Source organism: Myxine glutinosa, chromosome 7, assembly GCF_964187855.1.
Source record: "Myxine glutinosa chromosome 7, kmMyxGlut1.1, whole genome shotgun sequence".
Classification (NCBI taxonomy): domain Eukaryota; kingdom Metazoa; phylum Chordata; class Myxini; order Myxiniformes; family Myxinidae; genus Myxine; species Myxine glutinosa.
In genome coordinates this window covers 143,000,558-143,018,087 of record NC_136267.1, presented here as the reverse complement: position 1 = coordinate 143,018,087, position 17,530 = coordinate 143,000,558, and the positions used below count along the sequence as shown (strand labels likewise).

The 17,530-nt window shown below is 42.9% G+C and overlaps 1 protein-coding gene across 5 annotated transcripts in view; it reads right to left on the bottom strand.

Annotated features, from left to right (window-relative positions):
* The window catches only part of LOC137431711 (unconventional myosin-Ib), a 246,738-nt gene that overhangs the window by 224,019 nt on the left and 5,189 nt on the right, over positions 1-17,530 (bottom strand). For all 5 annotated transcript variants that reach the window (XM_078782369.1, XM_068123339.2, XM_068123340.2 and 2 more), the window contains exon 2: positions 12,903-13,039. In XM_078782369.1, coding sequence (XP_078638495.1) covers positions 12,903-13,039 — 137 coding nt within the window. The remainder of the gene's footprint in view (positions 1-12,902; positions 13,040-17,530) is intronic.

The following is a 17,530-nucleotide window of genomic DNA, read 5'->3' as shown; positions in this document are numbered from 1 at the left end:
ATCGTCCATGTTTTTGACATCTAGGATTCTAGTGTCATGAAGGTGTGGAGGTAGCGCACTTCCTGTTGAACTGTCTAGCCTGTTCCTTAGAGACATCGTCCATGTTTTTAACATCTAGGATTCTAGTGTCATGAAGGTGTGGAGGTAGCGCACTTCCTGTTGAACTGTCTAGCCTGTTGAACTGTCTAGCCTGTTCCTTAGAGACATTGTCCATGTTTTTAACATCTAGGATTCTAGTGCCAGTAAGGTGTGGAGGTAGCGCACTTCCTGTTGAACTGTCTAGCCTGTTCCTTAGAGACATCGTCCATGTTTTTAACATCTAGGATTCTAGTGTCATGAAGGTGTGGAGGTAGCGCACGTCCTGTTGAACTGTCTAGCCTGTTCCTTAGAGACATCGTCCATGTTTTTAACATCTAGGATTCTAGTGCCAGGAAGGTGTGGAGGTAGCGCACTTCCTGTTGAACTGTCTAGCCTGTTCCTAAGAGACATCATTCATGTTTTTAACATCTCGGATTCTAGTGTCATGAAGGTGTGGAGGTAGCGCACTTCCTGTTGAACTGTCTAGCCTGTTCCTTAGAGACATCGTCCATGTTTTTAACATCTAGGATTCTAGTGTCATGAAGGTGTGGAGGTAGCGCACTTCCTGTTGAACTGTCTAGCCTGTTGAACTGTCTAGCCTGTTCCTTAGAGACATCGTCCATGTTTTTAACATCTAGGATTCTAGTGCCAGTAAGGTGTGGAGGTAGCGCACTTCCTGTTGAACTGTCTAGCCTGTTCCTTAGAGACATCGTTCATGTTTTTAACATCTAAGATTCTAGTGTCATGAAGGTGTGGAGGTAGCGCACTTCCTGTTGAACTGTCTAGCCTGTTCCTTAGAGACATCGTCCATGTTTTTAACATCTAGGATTCTAGTGTCATGAAGGTGTGGAGGTAGCGCACGTCCTGTTGAACTGTCTAGCCTGTTCCTTAGAGACATCGTCCATGTTTTTAACATCTAGGATTCTAGTGCCAGGAAGGTGTGGAGGTAGCGCACTTCCTGTTGAACTGTCTAGCCTGTTCCTAAGAGACATCATTCATGTTTTTAACATCTCGGATTCTAGTGTCATGAAGGTGTGGAGGTAGCGCACTTCCTGTTGAACTGTCTAGCCTGTTCCTTAGAGACATCATCCATGTTTTTAACATCTAGGATTCCAGTGTCAGGAAGGTGTGGAGGTAGCGCACTTCCTGTTGAACTGTCTAGCCTGTTCCTTAGAGACATCATTCATGTTTTTAACATCTAGAATTCTAGTGTCATGAAGGTGTGGAGGTAGCGCACTTCCTGTTGAACTGTCTAGCCTGGGTTTGATTCCCCAACTCAGTTATAAACTGGAATTATACCGTTTCGTAAGCAGAGCTTTGTGTCAGAAAGTGTGCCGTTCCTCGAATTTACGCTGAGCACTGGTGAACCATTTGCTAGCATTAGTCCAACATAAAAGATCCCACTTTCTTTTGGGGAGAATAGATGAGTCATCGCTGGAACCCTCAACAAATCAGAAATTCCTTCCCAAATCCTCATCCGTCAAAATTCACGCTTCGTCAGCCGGGTCATTGAAAGACTTAGATTAAAAGCTTTCCTGATCGAACGCACAAGAAGGTGGTAATAATTGTGGCAGTTAACTTGGGCAACAAGGTGTGGCTGTAACCTGTAACGAAGGACTAACGTTTGAAAGATCATTCCATAGTGTATTTACCATGGTGGTAAGTCAATGTTGACATTGTCTGCCGACGCAGAAGCACTGTATAGTATTCAGTTGCATCGCCTTACAGATCATAAACAATCCCAATGCATTTTCACTCATTCATTGGATTTGTACTCAAATTGACCAGATGTTCAATTGGAAGGACCATGATTATTGGCCAACACAAGCAAGACTATATCATACCAATACATCATACTATCATTCTGAAGAAGAAGCAATTTGAAACATCCCAAGCAAGCAAATGTTTCCATCATAAACACCTGGTGAGGTACAATGTGTCAGAGAAGTGTACTTTTGCCTCATCCAAAGGCAACATGGGGATTAAAAAGATAAATCCAGAGTACCGTTGATCTGCAATCATTTACAAGTGTAGTTCACCTTGATCCCGATCAGGAAAGGTAGTGCTGATAAGACACGCCCTATTGTTACAGTAACCTACAGGTACAAACGTTTCCCTGCGTCGCTCAGTTTCATTGTTGCTTGCGGCGTTTAACCTGCACGCATGGCAAGTCAGATGTACAATTTGTTCAGTTGAGTATTTTGTTTTCTCTGATCAAAAGCAGTCTGACTTGGTGTCTCGTCTGGGTTTGACTCCCAACCTGGCTATAAACCGACACTCGAGTGATTCGCAGGCAGGGTGACACATCAACGTGTTGTGCTAAGCACGTCCGCGCATTGGCTGGTGGACGTTAAGGATCCCTAGGTGTATTTTGATAAAGAGTAAGTGGCATCAGGCCTGGTCAGCCAGTTTGTGAAAACACTTGGGTCAAGTACATATGTGGCTGACACTAATTGGTGTTGTTACATAGTGGTAGTAGTAGTAGTAGTAGTAATCTCTTGTCTGTTCAAACACATCTCTTGTCTGTTCAACTTGTCTAATTCATTGACTAGTAGTAGTCGTCAAACAGCTGTTCACCACCATCTCTTATCTTCCCCCATCCAAAACCTTGATCTTTTCTACCCCTGTTAATTCACCCCAGATCCACTTTTTTGAAATTCCGACTTTTCCTGGAAGTCCTAGCTGTGTCCTTGTGTTTGATACCTCTCCCACCCCGCCTCCCCCCCTTCCCATCCCGCCTCCCCCCTTCCCACCCCACATCACCCCTTCCCACCCCGCCGCCCCCCAAGCCCTCTCCCTCCCACAGATCTCCCGGTGTCCCTGTTCTCTACTGTTGTACTTGTGTGCTTCCCTCTCTCTCCCCATCTTGTCTCCCGCTCCCTTTATCTTATGTTTTATGTGCCAGTTTGCCTTTTTGTAACCAATGTTAGCTCTTACATGAGCCTCAATGTTGTAGACACAAAAAAAAAGTCAACAGGATGAAGTCATAAAAATATCGAGGACAGGCCTTTTATAGCTTGACTTCAGTTGTGGGGAAGATGTTTGAGATAATAATTAAGGAATGAATAGGTAACCATTCGAATCATTTCAAACTAACTGAAGGTAGTCAGCATGGATTTGCTAAAGGTAGGTCATGTTTAACAAATGTATTGGAATACTAGGAGGCAGTTTATAACTGGGTGGAGAAGGGAAGTGCAGTGGATGTAGTTTACCTCGACTTTCAAAAAGCTTTTGGCCCGGTACCACATGTGAGGTGGATGGCTGTGGTGAGGGGTTGTGGAGTCACTGGTCAGGTAGCCAACTGGATTGGAAACTGGCTTAGTGATAGAAAGCAAAGTTATCGTTGTGAGTGAGAGGATGTCTTGCTAGGATAATGTGGGGGTATCTCAGGGATTGGTACTGGGCCATTATTATTGGTTCACGAGTTATCAAACAGAGTGACCACTATATTCGTCATGTGTGTGCGTCTGTCTGTGTGTGTGTCTGTGTCTGGCTGTCCGCAGCATAACTACCCGATGATAACATCCGATCTTGATGAAACTTGGGTGGGAGGTTGATGTCATGATCTCGTTGTGTCCTGCCTAGAGTGGGCGTATTGCGCCCGAAAAATATGTCTTTTTAGGGGGTAATCGAGTTCAAGCTGCATCTTCTCCGAGGGGTTTGGTGGAATCTGACAGGGGTTTCGGTATTTGGTTAGGCCAATGTCATGTGTCTAGCCCCACAGAGCTCGATTTTTCATTTTCGCCCCAGGGTCAAGGTCACAAGGTCACAAAATTGAGAAAAGTCAATTTTTGATGCTTTTATTACATTGTTCGCTTCCTCATAGGGTGAAATGTCATACATGATCTTATATTATCACATACATCATGAAATACAGGTTTTGCAACAAATTTCAGAATCTTCGACCTTTGACCTTTGAAGATCACAAAGGTCAAAGTTTCAAAGTTGTCGGAATCAAACCGAATTTTCGGTATTGTGAAGCTAACTAACCTCCTAACTGATTATACATTATTTTTAATCTCATTTCAAGGTCAGTAACCTTCGTTTTAACATTTCCAGGCCAGCACCACACACAATTACGTACAGCTGGCTCTTAAGGACCTGCGCGCGCAGCGCATTGGGGCCCTTTGTAAATAGGCATGCACACCGCATGTCAGGGGCCGACACCTGCCACGTGGGCCCCCGACCCCCCCCCCGCCCCCCAGTCCGGGCCTGTTTCGGTTATAGTCCGTCCTTTGTCATTCAATACCGTTCGCTCGTGAACCATCGTCGTCTCCTAACTTGTTCACAATTTATATCAATGATTTGGACAGTGAGGTTAACATTCAGGTTTCTAAATTTGCAAATGGCACACAGCTTGGGGGTAAGGTAAATAGCAATGAAGGACGTGATCAGATTCAGGAAACTCTCGATACATTCATAGATTGGGCAAAAGATTGGCAGATGTAGTTTATCATCGAGAAACGCAAGCATGCTGGGGATGGATAAGAATAAAGGAAAATAGAGATAACATGGTGCAAGGGTTAGTCCCGGAGCACGTCACACAGGAGAAGGATACGGAGGGAGGGGGTAAGTAAGCAGACTGGGTTAGTGCCAGGCAGCTTTAGTTAAAGCTAACAGGGTTGTAGGTTGTATTTGTAGAGGGTTAAGAATTATAAATCAAAGGAGGTAGTCATGTGAACTTAACACTGTACAGGAATTTAGTGAGGCCTCTTCTAGAATATTCTGTGCAGTTTTGGTCATCACAAAGACATAGCTGCCATAGATAGGGGAGAGTGCAGGGCAACTCGAATGATTCCAGGGCTTACTCGACTAATCTAGGAGCGGCTGAAGGAGGCAGGACTTGTACATCAGAAAGGAGGCAATTATGGGGAGACCTGAAGGAGATGTTTAAGATAACGAAGGGTATGCACAAGATAGATGCAGAGGAGTTTTTCAGCAAAATGTACAGCGTTAAGACCAGTGGCCACAGCTTGAGGGTGAAGAAGATGAGAGTAAGGACAGTTTTAAGGCAGGGGTCTTTAAGTGGGAAAGTTGTTAATGCATAGAATGGTCTCCCTGGAAAGATAGTGACCTCAGACGGGGTGGGTAGATGTAAATGGGGATTAGGTATATGTACCTGGATGTATTAGAGATAGAGAGGTATGGGGTATTGGCAGGACTTTTAGGTCGCTTGTGTGGATGGATGATGGTTATGGGAGTTGGTGTGGTGCAGATATGATGGGCAGAATGGCCTCCTCAGGCATCAAAGTCACTTGTGTGTATGTACGTACAAGGAAATTTCAAGAAAGGTGAATTTTAGGTTCATTTAGTCATACTGAGAATATATTAGCAAAGCCCAAATATTAGTTAGGCATATGCCATGAGAATAGAATAAAAATGAGAAAACGACAATAAACCAATTAAACAAATTAAACAAGTGTGCCCATGCAAATGATTGAAAAATCATTTATTTTTTAAAACAATCTTTAATTTGATATTCAATTTAAATGGCATTTCGTAATGAATAAAGGGCGAAGGTCCAAAGGGCACTCACTGCCTTTTATTGGAATGCTTAATGGTAAAAAAAAAAAAAATTATATACCCAACCATTTGGCAATGTGTTCACAATTCTGAGGCAAAACAGAAATCCTGCAAATCTGGCACAACCCGTAGCACAAAAACATTGACAACCATGACTGACTGTCAACAGAGGAACCAGCTTTAGGTCCCTTACAGACAGTATGCTCTGAATGCAGCACCTCCTGCTGGCACTGCACCAGAGCAGCAGGTTACAGTTTGAGTTTCACTTTGCTGGTGATCGACATTAGGACAAATACAGCTGTCAAACCTCCCTCATCCTACCCATACCCCATGCCCTGTAAGAAAATGAACAAACATTATTAGCCCCGCTGGACTTAGTCCAAAGCAGGGCCTTATGGATTGGGTCTCATCCGTCCGTGCGTCCGTTTGTCCGTCCACAGCCATATATCGGACATGTATGGACAGATTTTGTTTAAACTGGGCACAAAGACAACACATGACGGTATGGGTAGGATAGAGATATATGCCTCTAATATATGCTAATATATGCCTCTCATTTTGTTTCAAGATGCAATCAAATATGGCCGACAGGCGGCCATTTTAGTTGTAAAAACCCCATGTTGAACATGTCCACAACCATTTTTGAGACATGTATTAGCCAATATTGTTCAAACTAAGCACACTGATAAAAAAATGATGGCTTACACATCTTAAAAGCACATCATTGTTTTTCAAGATTAGATTGAAGAAGGCCGATTAGCGGCCATTTCGTTACTTTAACGTGTCTCCAACCATTTCTCAGACATGTATGGACCGTTATTGATGAAACTTGGCACTAAGACAATACATGAGAGTATACATATGCACAAAAATAAAGTATAATCTTGTAAATATGGATGTTACACAAGTGTATGCGTCAAGTCACAGTGCCATCTACCAGCATTGGCTGCCGAGGACATTAAACATTCAATGGTGTCCTTCACTGGTACCCAAGCCAAAATCACCAGTATCCCTTATCAAATTCGAAAATTCATGCTCTAACTTACAAGAGGCACTGCATCAGTCGCATAGCCGTGCTCCCAGATACAATGCAACTGGAAGCAACATGCTGCATGAGAATTAATGAATTCCACCATGCTGTTAGTCACTGCAATGATCTCATCACACGTCCTACGGCTGCAGTATGTGATACTTAATCTGCAATTTGCACCTGTTGAATGTACCCTGTGCATATCACTCCGTGGGACAGGTTAAAATCAAATCATTCAGACAAGAGTTGCAGCAAATTGGTGAATGCTTTTTTTTTGACAGAATTCATATTTGCAATCTAAAAAAATGGATAAAATCAGAGGAAACTAGAACGACACTCGGTAGAGAGCATACCTCCGCCAGGCTGAACAGTTTAAGTTTTGTATCCCACTGATAGGTCAGATCTGGATCCGCACCTTAACCAAAATCGAATCGGCTTGTTCTTGTCACTAACCCAACTCATCCACCAAGTTGTGTCATAAGTCGTCCACAACTTTATGAAATATTGTGCTTGTTTTTGGCCCTATCGCTCAATGGTGAAGAATCGCTTTTAAAAATTTTTTAACTCTCATATCTGGATCCGGATTCGAACATTTACCAAAATCTAATCCATTTGTCCTTGTCAAATAACCAACCTGTCCACGAAGTTTCGTCCGAATCCATCCATAATGGTTTTCAATATCATGCTATATATTGGTATTAGCTCTTTCCCTCAACGGTGAAGAATCACTATTAAAAATTCTCTGATCCAGATACGTATTCGATCGAATCTTCACCAACATCTAATCATTTTGTCCATGCAATACACCCAACCTCTCCACCAAATTTCGTCCGAACATGTCCACAACTTTTTGAGATATCCTTTTCACAAACAGACAGACACAGACACAGAAAAACAGGCAGGAGTGAAAACAACGTCCATCTACCTTCGGTGGTGGAGGTAATCATACCACTTTTGGTTGTATGGTAAAAATTGATTATAAATCAATCAAACTGGTGGGCTCTGGCATATTTTGAGCAGTATATTAATTTTAGTGAAGAGGGTGAGAGCCACTCCTGCAGACTTCCTCGGGTGTTCCTTTGCCTAGCATTGTGCGAGACTATTTTCTTGTTGGAGAGTGCTCAAGGCTGCGCTCCACAAATATCCAGGAAAGTCCAATCCATGGGATTTCCCTGAATGGTTTGCAAAAGACTTGCCAAAAAACATAGGGGCAATACCCCTGGCACTCACCTGGTAGAATAAACAGTATACTGCACTGACTAAAGGTATTTTAAACCAATTTTGATGCTTGCTAGAAGACAGGGCAAAAAAAGCATGAGCATGTAGAATCATACTAACATAATCACATGACTTTAAACAAACAAACAAAAAATACCTATTTTGGGGGGCAACCCTCCCACCCCGTGTAGCTCCTCAGGCCCCAATTTTTCCAATGCCTTGAACAAACATTGGTACATCATGGATGATGAAGGTTGTGGTCACGTTTCATCAAAATTGTGTGTGTACGTTCTGAGAAAAAAAGCAAATATCTATTTTGGGGGGGGGGAAGCCTCCCCTCCCCCACATAGACAACCTTAGACCCCGATTTTTTAAATGCCAGGAACAAACTTTGGTACAACACGGGTGATTAAGGTTGTGGTTTAGGTTTCATCGGAATTGCGTGTGTAGTTTATTAGAAGAAAGCAAACACCGATTTTGGGTGGCAACCCCCCCAGTAGACGCCCAAATGGGCAGATGTTTTTAATGCCATGAAAAAACTTTGGTACATCACGGGTGGTGAAGGTTGTGGTGAAGTTTCATCGAAATCGTGTGTGTAGTTTCAGAAAAGAAAGCAAATATCTATTTTGGGGGGTCAAACCTGGATCCACTTTGACCCCAGTAAACCCCTTAGACCCCGATTTTTTTTAATGCCGTGAACAAACTTTAGTCACAACACAACAAATATCATTTGTGCTAAATTTGGTCGCAATCCCATCAGCGGTTTCGGAGAAGAAGTTTCAAGTGTTTACGGAAGGACTGACGGACTGATGGACTGACAGACGAACGACGCGCCATCCCACAAGCTCCCCTGAACTTTGTTCCAGGTGAGCTAAAAATCATTCTTGCTAGTTCCAATCGGGTAGGGCAGACATTCTCAAAACAGGAATGAGATTTCTCGTAACTTCGCAGGAACCCTCAGACTTGTGTTTACCTAGAGGGAATAATCTATAAGCAACATCATTCACTAGAATGACACTCAAGAGCGCATAGCCCACCTCGAACGCTAATGCTGAACTAAAATACCATCATTAACTGAACATGCTACTATTATGGCCGATATAACCGTATAATCCATGCAGCCAATCATATCATATACATTGCCATTATCCATATCTCTATTGATTATTGACTGATTATTAGGATATTTAACAACCACTTTTCTGCACACTAAGGCTAAATTGTGTCAATGAAGATGAATATGAAAACAATTCCGAACAAGCATCTGAAAACGCAAGGCCCATCTGCGTCCGCTTTGTATTCGGACTACAAATTTTCCCATATGCTAAACATGATAAAAACAGCTAAAAATACAAAAAAGATTGATGATTTTAGGCGACTTTGACCTTTTGACCTCAAAAGCAATAGGCTTCAGTGAACCAATATGCAAACCCTGCTCAAATTTCATGTCAATGAAATGGAATGAAAATTGACAATTTTATGTGGCATTGACCTTTGGACCAAATTATAAATTTGTCTTCTCCACATTCTCAAAAAAAAGCTTTGTTGAAAATTTGATGACAAAAGCTCAAATGGTAAAAACATTTACGGCCCGGACAGACACACAGAGAGACAAACACACAGAAGTGATTGCAAAACCCCGTTTTCTGCTGCATGGAGGACAGGCTAACTATATTTCCCATGGCAAGTCGATCAGATGTATGAAATTTTGCATCAATTTGTTAAGTGGTTTGGGAAAAGAACATTTTTTATGTCCTTTTTTCAGTCCAATATGGCCACCAGACCACGTGACCAATGATGTCATAAGTTTAGATCCGATATATGAAGTTTCAAATTTTTAGGATAAGGATTTTGATTCAACCATTTATGGCTGGTATACCACTTCATTGAAGATGTCATCATTTTCAATTTATATACTCCTATTCTACATGAAATTTTTTCATTGAGCGGTTTTGGGGATGTCCAATTTTTTCCCTTTAATCTAATATGGCTGACATACAATGTGACTGATGACATCAGATATATCAATAAAGTATTCTTCATGGGGAGTCCCTTCAAGGAATGAAGTTTTGCATCGATCTGACAAGCGGTAAGAGAGGTGACCAAGAACCCGATGGTCACTCTGGCTGAGCTCCAGAGAACCTGTGTGGAGATAGGAGAAACTTCCAGAAGGACAACCATCACTCCAACATTCCACCGATCTGGGCTTTATGGCAGAGTGGCCAGACGGAAGCCTTTCCTCGGTGAAAGACACATGAAAGCCCACTTGGAGTTTGCAAAAAAAGGACCTAACGGACTCTCAGACTGTGAGAAACAAGATTCTGTGGGCTTTCACGTGTCTTTCACTGAGGAGAGGTTTCCGTCTTGCCACTCTGCCATAAAGCCCAGATCGGTGGAGTGTTGCAGTGATGGTTGTCCTTCTGGAAGTTTCTCCGATCTCCACACAGGTTCTCTGGAGCTCAGCCAGAGTGACCATCGGGTTCTTGGTCACCTCTCTTACCAGGGCCCTTCTCCCCCGATTGCTCAGTTTGGCCGGGCGACCAACTCTAGCAAGAGTCCTGGTTGTTCCAAACTTCTTCCATTTAAGAATTATGGAGGCCACTGTGCTCTTAGGAACCTTCAATGCAGCAGAAATTTTTTGTGGGCTTCCCCAAATCTGTGCCTCGACACAATCCTGTCTCTGAGCTCTGCAGGCAGTTCCTTCGACCTCATGGCTTGGTTTTCACTATGATATGCATTGTCAGCTGTGAGACCTTATATAGACAGGTGTGTGCCTTTCCAAATCATGTCCAATCAATTGAATTTACCACAGGTGGACTCCAATCAAGGTGTAGAAACATCTCAAAGATGATCAAGAGAAATGGGAGGCACCTGAGCTAAATTTCAAGTGTCATAGCAAAGGGTCTGAATACTTATGTCAATGTGATATTTAAGTTTTTTCTTTTTAATAAATTTGCAAAACTTTATAAAATCCTGTTTTCTCGTTGTCATTATGGGGTATTGAGTGTAGATTGATGAGGGAAAAAATGAATTTAAACGATTTCAGCATAAGGCTGCAACATAACAATGTGAAAAAAGTAAAGGGGTCTGAATACCTTTGAATGCACTGTATACAGTCACGTGAAAAAGTAAGTACACCCCATGTAAAGTTTTGACTTTTTCAACATATTTCAACATACAGCTATTTGATCTTCATTTCAACAATATTGAGAGATAAAGGTGATATAATATAACAAATATCATAAAACATTTACATTTTGTCATCCATTGTATAATTTAAATAAACATAAATGCAAATTTCGCATTTGGAAAAAGTAAGTACACCCCGACATTTATCGCTACTTCAAATACCTAAAATTAGAACCAGGTGCACCAGCTCAGGTGCAAATGATTAGAACATCGTTAGAGAGGATCTAGGAGGAACCTGTCTTATTTAAACATGAGACATGTAGTTTGGTTTGCTCTTTGTTGTTGAAGTGTGCGGCATCACCATGCCTAGATCAAAAGAGCTCTCTGAGGCCTTCAGAAAGAAGGTTATAGATGCCTACGAGTCTGGGAAGGGATTTAAAAAGATCCCCAAACAATTTGAAATCAATCATTCGACTGTCCGGAAGATCATCTACAAGTGGAGAAGATTCCAAAAAACTGCCAACTTGTTCAGGCCAGGCCGCCCCAGCAAGTTCAGCCCGAGAGCAGACCGCAAGATGCTGAAAGAGGTCTCTAAGAACCCCAAAATGTCATCACGGGACCTACAGGTAGCTCTTGCCACTGTTGATGTCAAAGTGCACGAGTCTTCCATTAGAAAGAGGCTGCACAAATTTGATCTACATGGGAGGTGTGCCAGGAGGAAACCTTGGCTGTCCAGAAAGATCAGGGCAAGACTAAAGTTTGCCAATGAACACCTAGGCAAAGACCAACACTTCTGGAACAATGTGCTCTGGACAGATGAGTCAAAGGTAGAGCTATTTGGCCACAGTACCAGAAGACATGTTTGGCGAAAGCCAAAGAAAGCATTTGACCACAAGAACCTGATACCAACTGTAAAGCATGGTGGTGGAAATATTATGGTTTGGGGCAGCTTTGCTGCATCAGGGCCTGGGCAGCTCAACATCATAGAATCCACTATGAATTCTTCATTGTAACAGAGGGTGCTTGAGGATAATGTGAGGCCATCTGTCGGAAAGTTGAAGCTCAACCGAAGGTGGACCTTGCAACATGAAAATGACCCTAAACATACCAGTAAATCCACCAAGGAATGGCTGAAAAGAAAGAAATGGAGAGTTCTGGAATGGCCAAGTCAAAGCCCGGATCTAAATCCCATCGGGACGTTGTCGGGGGATTTGAAACGAGCTGTGCATGCAAGAAACCCCTCAAACATCGCACAGCTGAAAGAATTCTGCATGGAGGAGTGGGCAAAAATTTCTCCCAGTCGATGTCAGAGACTGTTAGACAGTTATAAGAAACGCCTACTTGAGGTTGTTTCTGCCAAAGGGGGCAATACCACCTGTTAGAGCCAAGGGTGTACTTACTTTTTCCACATGCGAAATTTGCATTTATGTTTATTTAAATTATTAAATGGACTACAAAATGTAAATGTTTCATGATATTTGTTATATTATATCACCTTTATCTATCAATATTGTTGAAATGAAGATCAAATAGTTGTATGTTGAAATATGTTGAAAAAATCAAAACTTTACATAGGGTGTACTTACTTTTTCACGTGACTGTATGTGTATATATATACCTGCGCATCGTAAGAGCGTGACCAAGGGTTGGCGTCAGGAAGGGCATCCGGCCATAAAAACATTGCCTCAAGCAGGAAACCATGATTGTCATGGGGCCCGCAAGGCTAACCCCCGCTGTAGCGGGGAAAAGTGGCCTTAAAACGATCATTCATTCATTCATTCATTCATTCATTCATATAAATATATAGTCACAGATGTGGGCACACAGACAGACAGTGGCGTTACAATAGTCTTGCAACCCCTTCGGGGCAAGACTGATAATTGTACTGAGCAACATCTAATTGAGAACAGCTGAGGAAGCATACATAGATGAAGTCGTGCTGGAAACGTTGCTGCAGGTTGCTGACGATAGATTTCTCCGACAGCGGATCCAGCAGAACTAAGTCTCCAACACCCACAGCATTGTCCAACAGGGACCCAGCAGGTTCCATGGCTGCGCAGCCTGAACACGTGCACACAATGACACCAAACACATTTTCAGTGCTTTACTTCTTCCATCAAAGATTGTCCATGATGCTTGACTTGTATTTACGGCCAATACCAGAGTGGTGCTGGAGCACCACTATGGCACTACAGGCCTGCAAAGGCTTGAAAGTCTAAGTTGTAAAATGACAATACTCTCAGGCATACTTGAATTATTCATTACTAGCAACGGTACCCACCCTATGGGGGGGGCTTCAATTGGGAAGCCCAAATGAAAAGGCAAAATATCAGAAATTGAAGGCTTTTTATATTTTAAACGATTCATATAAACATCCGTTGAATCATATCACACGCAAATCATCAACATCTAAACAGTACATGGCGCCCATTTTGAAAAAAGATTGAATTCTGCAAAACGGAAGCGGCCGCTACACGTCTTTCTCAGTCGCACGTTTATGTGTGAAGACTGCGCGCCGAATCTGTAACACAGAATCGGCCGCTCCACCTGTTTCTCAGTCGCTTTGCACACGCTGCCATGTTACTTCGGAGCCGCACGCTTATAAAGGAAGTGTTCATCAGGAGTCGATCGACTCTCTCCTGGTACGTAGAATAAACAGTATTTGTAGAATTTCAACAAAAGCCACATCACTGTTCCTATCAGTAAATATTATTCCATCGTGTTTGGAAAAACTGGAAAATTGGAAAACTTGGAAAAACAATATCGCCCATTTTACTCCCAGGGGTCTCAGGAATACGCACCCAAAATATCGTTGCGATTGGTTGAGCCGTTTTTGCGGTACCTTCGAACGGACGGACGGACATTTGGTGAATTATAGTAAGATTGAAATAAGGGGTCATGCTATTTTAACATGCATATGTATTTCAGCAATCAACAATAAAACAATATTCGGTTCATTAACAAGAAAGTGACATGTGAAGAGACTCCTTTAATAGCCTCATCTTACACTTAAATATAAACTGAACTCAAATTTTAAACTCTGAAAATTGCTGTATCTGATCATTATTGAATATTTCACTTCATATCCCATTTAAATTGATCTAAGGCTTGGGTTGATCTAAACATGCGACAAAAAGGGTTGGCGTCAGGAAGGGCATCCGGCCGTAAACCATTGCTTCAAAAAGGGGACCAAAAAACAACAACAACCATGGTTCCCGAAAAAGGCCAACCCCTGCTTGCGGGGAAAAATGGCCTCTAAAAGGTGGTAAGGCTCACAGTTGGGCAAGTCATAGGACTAGGGCATTAGTAGAGATCAATTCACTTTCATATGAATTACAAGGACATTAGTACACAATAGACGAACACCAATGATAGATGGGGTTTGAACCTGGGTTCCCCCACATCAGAAGCCAGGAAATCAGATGGGAACACCAGATAGGCCAATCTGAAATGCACCGTTTCGCAGAATAGTCTTGCTGTGTGGCTCTATGATTGGCTGAGAAAAGAATGTGATGTTTCACAGCCAAACAAGGTTTCCTGGGAAAACCACATTTCCAAGCTGGCCTCCAAAGCCAGTCGCCGACTGAGCATCCTCCGTCGTGCGAAGTCCTTCCTTGGCACACCTGAGCTCCTCACCACATACAAGGCTTTCATCTGCAGCTCAATGGAATACTGTTCACCCCTCTGGGCCGGTGCTCCTGCCTCACACCGAGCTCGGCTTAACGCTGTTGAAACCAAAGCTTTCAGAATCATTGGAATCTCCCGCGATGAAGCTATCCCCGAGGCCCTTTCACTCACTCACCGCAGGCAGGTTGGTGGTCTTTCTGTCTTCTACCGACTCCTCTCCGGCCTTGCTCCCCCAGCTCTATCTGTGCTCTGTCCCCCAAATATACCTACAGGTCGCACAAGATCTGCCAGCAACTCTCTTATGGTTAAACTGCCGAAATCTAGGCTCTCTGCCCACCTTCACTCTTTCATTCCTCTTTTCTCCCGCCCTGGAACAAACTACCACACTCCCTTCAATCCCACTCCTCCCTCCAGGTCTTTAAAACAGCTGTTCACCACCATCTCTCATCTTTCCCCATCCAAAACCTTGATCTTTTCTACCCCCGATAATTCATCCCAGATCCACTTTTTTTGAAATTCCAACTTCTTTCCTGGAAGTCCTTGCAATGTCCATATCTTTTATACCTCTCCCACCCCCCTTCCCATGCCCTCCCCCCCCCCCCCCCCCCCCCCAGTTTGTGTCCTTCCCCCTCTCTCCCCATCTTGTCTACCGCTCCCCTTATTATATATTTTATGTGTCGGTTTGTCTTTCTGTGTGATTAATGTTTGCTCTTTCACGAGCCTCGATCTTGTATACAAAAAACAACAAAACAAAAAAAACACCCATACAGCTAATATATGGGTGGCTCCAAAAATATTAAAGGGAAATTCACGGAAGTTGCATTTACTATGTAATGGGATTTCTTTTTTCATGATACTTCTCTTCCTGAAAATTTCTTGAGAAATTGCTCTTCCTAAAATTTCTTCAGATCTCATGTGAAATCATAGGTTATTATTTTAATGGAAAATAGGTTACTGTGCCTCACCGAAGGTTAAAATAGGGAGATCTGAGCCTTAGATCATTGTAAAATGCTAGATATATATATATATATATATATATATATATATATATATATATATATATATATATATGGGGCACTCAATAAGTAACCTTAAAATATTTTTCACCACTTGTTTATTCCATGTACGTGTGTAACAACTGTTATTTTTCAACATAATCTCCATTGCGTTCAATGCATTTTTTCCAGCACTTTACTAGGGCCTGGATTCCTCTCGGAAAAAAATATTTTGGCTGCTTGTGTAGCCATTCGTGCAACGCCTCTTGGACCTCTTTATCGGATCGTAAAGTGGTTCCACCAAGCGCCTCTTTAAGTGGCCCAAAGATGGGGTAATCCAAAGGGGCGAGGTCTGGCGAGTAGGGTGGATGAGGAAGACACTCAAAATGCAGGTCCTCAATTGTTGCAGTTGTAGCGTGGGCAGTATGGGGCCGAGCATTGTCATGCTGCAGAAAAACACCAGTAGTGAGTAGTCCATGACGTTTTGATCTGATTGCTGGTTTCAGATGATTTTTGAGGAGGTTGCAGTATGATGCACTGGTGACTGTGGTCCCTCTGGGCATGTAATGCTCTACAAGTGGGCCTCGGCTATCCCAGAAGAGTGTCAGCATCACCTTTCCAGAGGATGGCTGTGTGCGGAATTTTTTGGGCTTCGGTGAAGTTGAATGGCGCCACTCTTTGCTTACCCTCTTCGTTTCTGGCTGAAAGTACTGGAGCCAGCTTTCATCCCGTCACTACGCGCTGTAAGAAAGCGTCGCCTTCTGTTTCATAACGTTGCAGAAGTTCTTCACATGCGTCCACTCGCCGTTCTTTCAGTTTGGGTGTGAGTTATCTCAGCTCCCACCTTGCAGAAACTTTGTGGAGCCCCAGCATGTTCACAATGATATGGTGTGCTGAACCATGGCTAATGTTCAATTCGGAGCCCGCTTCATCCAGCGTAATGCGACGGTTTTCCCTTAGCACGTGCTCAACTCCTGCAACCATTTCTGATGTGTCGGCTGGGTGAGGCCGGCCCGAGCGAAAAGCATCTGCCACACTGGACACTTCACTTTTAAACTTCCTGTCTCAGTCATACATCTGCTGCAGCGATAAACATGCGTCACCATATTGCATCTTCATTCAGCGATGGATTTCACTGGGATTCACACCCTCACTTCCCAAGAAACAGATGACAGAACGTTGCTCCTCCCTGGTGCATGCTTCTAAGGGAGCCGCCATCTTGGAACTGCTCTACTGATGTCATATGCTCAATGTTGCCAGATCTAATAAACAGGCAAAACATGACTCTTAGGTCTTACCCATAGATATAACATATGTCGTCTACAATTACACACATTGCATTCTCGAATTTATATCACCATTTTACGGTTACTTATTGACTGGCCCTCGTATGTACGTGTGTATATATATATATATATATATATTAGGCTAACCCCTGCTCTAGCAGGGAAAATGGCCTTAAAATGCATGTTGTTGTTTGTTGTGTGTGTGTATATATATATATATATATATATATATATATATATATATATATATATATTGTTGCGGATCTCCTGAAGCCCGTCCACGTTACAAAAGGGGGGATTAAACCCCTTTTTCCCCTTGGGTCTTCGTGTCGAAGAGGCCGAATCGCCACTTCCGCAGCAAGCGTGAAAAAGGGTATCGGGTCGACGCTGCACGTACCTTTGACCCACGCTGCCACGAAAACGGGGACCAGACCTCGCACAAGCCACGCTTAATCGAGTACGCCCGAGCGATGTGCGTATCATGTGACTCGTGCCGTTACCTTTTATTAAACCCGATTCGAGCGGTTTTACTCGTCCTATGCTCGGCCAATTAATGGAAGGGACGGGAACGGTCAAATAAGAGGAATAACACGATTTATTTATAATGTACAGGATTCGAAGAGACACAGAGCAGGCACTTAAAC